Raw genomic sequence first — 6,408 nt, forward strand, 5'->3', positions numbered from 1 at the left:
GCTGCTTGGCAATCATAAACCCTTATATTAATTAAATATTTTTTACTAATTACAATATAACTATTTGGAAACATCGTTGTCACACTGGATCACAGCTGCTGCTGCTTTATTAAAGCAATAAGCCTCTTGGGTTACAGTAAACACAGTAAAATCGTGATGAAGTTATTTTAACGCCACATTACAATAATAATCCATATGTATCAGACCGCAATGTTTTACTGTTCTTTGACGTGAACAAATAGCCAGCGAACAGCATGAGTGAACATCGAGGCTTGATTTTGCTGACTCGGCTCTCTGCATCAGTACACTGTAATCCCAAACAGTTGTACTAGCTCATAACTAATAAGGTCATAACAGTCAAATGTCGTTATGCAGTTGACCAAACTATAAAGTTTTGAGCTCTGTTGAGATTTGTGTCACTTTAATTGAATAGGGCTAAGTATTTTAGAGTTAATTTGTGTGGAACGCTCAAAAAGTTTAGGAACCATGTATTAGCGTCATGACGTTATCGACGTCATGACGTATTGGTGGGTGGGTCTTATCGCTCCCTCAGGAAAACTGAGTCAGCCATCTTGAATTTGCCTTGATGCGGGTGAAGTTTTGGCAAGCTCATGTGGATGTGGAACACAGTTTAATTTGTTTTTAATTGTTTATATCTGTTTGGAATGCGTACTTTTATACCCCCGCTTCAAACCACCACCACCTCAGTTATTTTCATTAGTCTTATTGCTCTGATTTTCTTAAGCGCTGTCTTATCATCAGCCCTGATTTGGTAAGTAACTCTAACATTTTTTTATATATATATATTATATATAAAATAATTACAAATCCAAGTAATTGTAATTTTAGAAGTTGTTGAATGTGACAAATGCGTTAACGTTAAGTTACCTTACTTAGTTCATCTTACAGCAGTGTAACGTTATCAGCGGGTTTCCTGGATGAACTACATTACCCATAATGCATATTTGCCTGGGACATTGACGGTTGAGGAAGGTCCATGAGTTTTGAATTCTCTGGCGGAGTCCGAAAGCATAACGTTATCCCTGATTCCCGCCGTTTTCGCTGTTCGTCGTTAATGCATGTGCGTACTTTGAGTATAACGTTACATATTTAAATAAATGTCTGCGTTATGCAGTAAATATTTTACTTTGGGTTAGGTCGAGCTGTGTGTGATTGCGTGTAACTAAACAACATAATGTGAGTGTGTTATCATGATGCTAACCAGCCCTGTGTTTGTATTTCGTAGGCTCAAGTGTGTGGTTGTGAGATCTTCTCGAAATAATTTTAACAGTTCAGGTAGGATGCATTATGAAAGAGTGTTATTAACAATTGGTTTATTTTGTGTTTCCACAGTTATTATTTTGCTATTTATTTCAATCTTTTTATTTCAATTGATCACTTGAACCCTTTATCAATACTTTGTTAAAAACAACAACATAAATAGCATATCTATAAGCACACAACTTTATTTTTTAAATTTTTTTTGTTAATAACTAACTTGCTCATCTATTAACATTTTCATTTTTACTATAATAAGTGAGTGAGTGAAGTGACATTCAGCCATGTATGGTGACCCATACTCAGAATTTGTGCTCTGCATTTAACCCATCCAAAACGCACACACACAGAGCAGTGAACACACACACACACACACACTGTGAGCACACACCCGGAGCAGTGTACAATAAATGTATTTGATAGATTTGGAGACTTTTTTTATCTGTGTATTCCCTTTTTTCAAATTTCATTTATCATTATGTATTATTTAAAAAAAATGTTTGAACATTAACAAATCATCTTTGTGCGCATGTTGTGTACAGATATCGGACTACAAAGAGTGCTACAGAGAGTCAGTGTTTCACTATCAGACAGGTGCCAATAGGTGAGTTTTGTAAATTGTGTACTAATTTGAATTTTAAATGATTCGCAAGGTTTAGATTTTTTTCAGAAGAACAGAATTTAATTACTGATGTGTTGTCGGCTGGTTGGCATAATCATTTCCCCCCTTGTTCACAATTGTTCACAATGATCACCCCCATCAAAATATAAAGAAAGCTCGAAAAGCTGAGGTCAACTACATCATCAACCTATCAAAGGATCAAACCCCAGCCACTCTGGAAACAATGAGAGAAGAAATCATACATGAAGTCGAAAAGACTGAGAGAAACCTAATGACCACAACCTATGCCCTTCGTCGGCAAGAAATCGTTGGAGCTCTTGTAGCTCCACGGGTGAGAGACGTCGTGGATAGATGGCCAGCCCTACTTATGGAGTCACAGGTAAAAAAAAAAAAGAATCTTTCTACATCATTTTACGGTTCTCCCTGTTGAGAGCAATTAATCAACATGACTCTTTAGCATGTGCACTTTGAACATGATTGATTTTTCCAATATTTAAATGACTGTTTTTAAAAATCTAAATTTTCAATAAATTCCCCGAAAAGCAAATGGCAGATGTAAAAGTTGACAACACATCACGCTGTGACAAATTTTTGCCATTCACAGTAAACCAAGTATACAGAGGTTAATTAGATTAATTTCATTTAGATAACATTGTACTGCCTGTTTTAAATGAAGGACAATTAACTTTCTATTTTGACCTTGATTCTGACTCGTCTCTAATAGAATTGCCCTTGGTTTTGCTACCTGTCAACAGAAAACTTCTTTAAAATACATTCACAATTCTGTTCCTAATTTATCTTTGTGCATTTCTGTGTAATTCTGTCCGTGTACAGGTGTTTGCAGAGTTCCACCGAATCAACAATGTTAACCTGCGCAATCAATTCTACAAGGAGCTGGACAGACACACGCCTAAACTCATTACCTTGTTCAGAGACAAGGCCACCAAGACTGGCAAGATAGCGGAGGAGCTAGCCAGGCTCATGATGATTTATGACCTTCAGGTGAATTTTTAACTTTGCATGATTCAGAAACAGATTATTAACAGATTGTTTGCAGACAACTGTAAGAAGCCATCGTGTTAATTGCCCCGACTCAAATTGTGAGGTTAAGTGATTATGCCATGAACACAACATTGTCATCTCATAGGAGATAGATGTCTTGACAAGATGTTTTCTATCAGAAAGAGGAACCTTAAAAAGATACCTTTTCAGCTTCAATTTGAAGAAGTCCAAATAACTACTGTTTATGTGAAATTTGATTTACAATTTGACGGTTTTTCCTTTGAGTTAAATTATTTACAATAGAAAGTTTTAATTTTAAAAATGTTTAACTGAAGAAATGATGACTCAAATACTCAATCTACCATCTATAACAATGACCACCACCAGAATATGGAGCTATTTAACACTTTGATAAAGTGTTTGCTCTGCATTTGTGTAATTACTATTGTAATGGATATTTTTTGTACATCTAGGAACAACGTAATGTAAATATAAGACGGGCACTCGTCCTTCGTGCTCTTCCTGTGTACCTGCGTGAAGATGCCTTCAAGTTCTTCAGGACCTGTATTGTAAGTGTACTGGCCTAACTATCAATCCCTTTGCTTAGCTATTCAATCAGCTTGAACTGAAGCACTAAACATATATACATATTGAAGCTTAAACACATGACATCACTCAAAGAACTCTAGGAGAACCAGGGGAGTATTCCAGAAAGCAAGTGAAAACTCAGAGTGAACTCTGAGATGAGGGAAACAGAGTTATCCATTCCAGAGAGAAACCCTAACCCAGGAACAGCTGCTCTGCCTCTGTTGCATGTGGTGGAGGTGAGCACCACTTCATGTTCATCTACTCAGGAGGATGTTAGGACACAGATGTGTTAAACAGCATCTGTTGGTGGTAAAAGCTACAAGTTAAATTATCCACTAAATAAACTTTTACTTTAATATGTGAAATAAAAACAAAGTGAGGAGCCATTGTGAGACTGTTTTTATATTTCATTTTCAACTGATTTGAATTAAATAAAATAGCCTTAAATAAAACATTGAACAACATTCAACCACTTCCTCAAAGGCTAATATAAAATAAAGTGATGTTAAATTCAAAATATAAAGACGAGCGCATCTAAAACTCTGTCAGTGATTTTTATTATGGCCGCAGTCAGAAAATGTCACCGTACGGGAGCTCCATTGATGATGAGTTTTTACTAGTCGTCAGGCACGAGCTCAACTCTGAGTTAACATACTCAGAGTCGACTTACCTAACTCAGATCAGCTGTTCTGGAACTGAAAACTCAGTTTCACTTCACAGGGTAAGTTAACTCAAGAGTTCAGGGTTAGGCTCAGTTTGTTGAACGTCCTTTCTGGAATATCCCCCAGGACCTGTTTTACTTGAGTTGTTATTCTGCAAACTGATGTGTAGAAATTACATAAATGAAAAGGTAAGTGTAAATCATTCCACTAAACAAAAAGTATGCTAACAGATAGGTGTGAAACTAACATAAGATATAAGCCTATGTAAAGAAAATAGTTTAAACATGTAGCTTAGTTGCAGTCTAAGTGCAAAGTGACAGTAATGTCTAGACATCATTACCATGATTTGTATCCTTGAGGAGCTGAACTCATTCATGTATTATTTGTGTTTTATAGTCAGCAGATTGTCCAGACCTCACTGACACTCCGGTGGCTCTCCTGACAGTCGTCACGGATGACACTATTAATGCGGCCCTCTTCAGCCCTGAGAGCATCTGTATCGTCGTGGAGGATGAAATACTTGTGAGTGGTCCCACGACTCTGGCTGACTCATTTCTCCTGCTCTTTGGGTATGTCTATGCACTAGACCTACAGTACCCAAAGAATCTTGAACTTACATTCACATTTATCCAAAAAGTTGTGATGTGTCTTGAGGACAACAAACCACTGAAAGGGCGTCTACTGATGCTGAAGAATGATTTGTTTAATGAGTGAATCACTCAGGATGGATTATTTGAGTTGAGTTGAGTATTGAGAAAGTCCCTCCCTTTTTACAAATGTAATAATTTGCCTGTTCTACCTCAGATTTAAGATCTGACACTGTTTGCCTCTTCTACCTCAGATTTAATACATTGATTAGGACATTGAACTTGATGTTGCCAGTTGAAGTACAACCAGTACTTTATTTGAATGTTTTATTATTGACACATATTGTACTTTAAAAAACTTTTTGTTTTTATGCGGTCATTTTCTTTTTTTTATTAATTTCACGAGCACTTTTTGACTCCTGCTCCTTTGATTTATGCCTTTTAAAAAGTGCATTGTATTAAATAAAAAAAGTTGTTAAATTGCCACTGTGGTGTCACTTTCATGGTTTCTAACATTATTAGCTGATTGTGTAGTGGGCCGACATCAGTATTTCAGTTTAGAATTAATTTTGAGTGCATCACCCACATTAAGAGTTAAAATTTATTGAAAATTTTGAATGTATTTCCCAAATTATATGAGTTGGAAAATATTGAAAATTGAGTGTATTTCCCACATTATGAGTCGAAAAATAGTGAAAAATTTAAGTGTATTTCACACATTATATGAGTTGAAAAATAGTGAAAAATTTGAGTGTATTTCCCACATTATATAAGTTGAAAAATAGTGAAAAATTTGAGTGTATTTCCCACATTATATGAGTTGAAAAATATTGAAAAATTTGAGTGTATTTCCCACATTATATGAGTTGAAAAATAGTGAAATTTTTTAGTGAATTACTCCCTAATTATAAGTTGAGAAATATCAATATTTATAAGATAACATTGAGATAATTTAAGGCAACTGGATATGTAATTTTTATTTTATGTAAACTTAAAACATTTAAAAACATCACTTAAATGTTTTTGTGTAATCTGTTACAAAATAATTTTTGAGTTCTGTGAACTTATTAGGGTTTACAGTGTAACGATGCTGTTGATTAATGCAAAAAAGCTGGGTGAAGCCACCTATGAGGTCCACAATAAAGTGTCATTTTTCAGGACCATCCAGCATTGTTTAAAAAACATTAGGGTGAAGCAAAGCATTAAACTAATTTCCTCTAACAAAGAGGAGCTGTACATCACGGGACGTTTTAATCATCAAATGCTCCCGCGAAACCACTTCGTCGTCAGGAGGAGGTGGAAAGCAAACACGTCAATTAAATTGTATTGCTGAAAAACACAAAAACGAGTAGGAGTCAGCAGTGTTCGGAGGCAGCGCGTGTAATCCATCATGGAAACATTAATTATGAAGGAGGTTCTCTCAGGACACAGATGGTAATGAAGCGCCTGTCTACGGGCCCCTGGAATCACACAGAGCCTGTTTACACCAGGGAAGCCCCAGCTCTGGAGACCAACTGTCATCCGCCTGCATTTACTCAACAGATCCTCTCATTATAGGAGGACGCGAAACCGAGAGGACAGTGCCTTCTGTGACTGTATACTGACACAAAAACCACAATCTCATGACAGGAAAAATGATGGAAGAAAAACATGCGTGATACTGTCAATT

At 36.1% G+C, this 6,408-nt stretch overlaps 1 protein-coding gene across 4 annotated transcripts; it reads left to right on the forward strand.

Annotated features, from left to right (window-relative positions):
- Positions 1-550: 550 nt before the first annotated feature.
- Positions 551-5,407, forward strand: LOC113058537 (uncharacterized). 4 transcript variants are annotated; one of them, XM_026226525.1, is made up of 7 exons: positions 551-772; positions 1,247-1,296; positions 1,821-1,882; positions 2,052-2,279; positions 2,735-2,902; positions 3,376-3,471; positions 4,549-5,407. In XM_026226525.1, the coding sequence occupies exons 4-7, from the start codon at positions 2,124-2,126 to the stop codon at positions 4,864-4,866; spliced, it is 738 nt and encodes a 245-aa protein (XP_026082310.1). In that variant the 5' UTR covers positions 551-772; positions 1,247-1,296; positions 1,821-1,882; positions 2,052-2,123; the 3' UTR covers positions 4,867-5,407. The 4 variants fall into 4 exon arrangements, with proteins under 4 accessions (XP_026082310.1, XP_026082329.1, XP_026082301.1 ...); XM_026226544.1 differs by having other exon boundaries at positions 2,056-2,279; XM_026226516.1 differs by lacking the exon at positions 551-772 and adding an exon at positions 827-1,081.
- The last annotated feature ends 1,001 nt before the right edge of the window (positions 5,408-6,408 follow it).

This window comes from Carassius auratus, chromosome 4, assembly GCF_003368295.1.
Source record: "Carassius auratus strain Wakin chromosome 4, ASM336829v1, whole genome shotgun sequence".
NCBI lineage: Eukaryota > Metazoa > Chordata > Actinopteri > Cypriniformes > Cyprinidae > Carassius > Carassius auratus.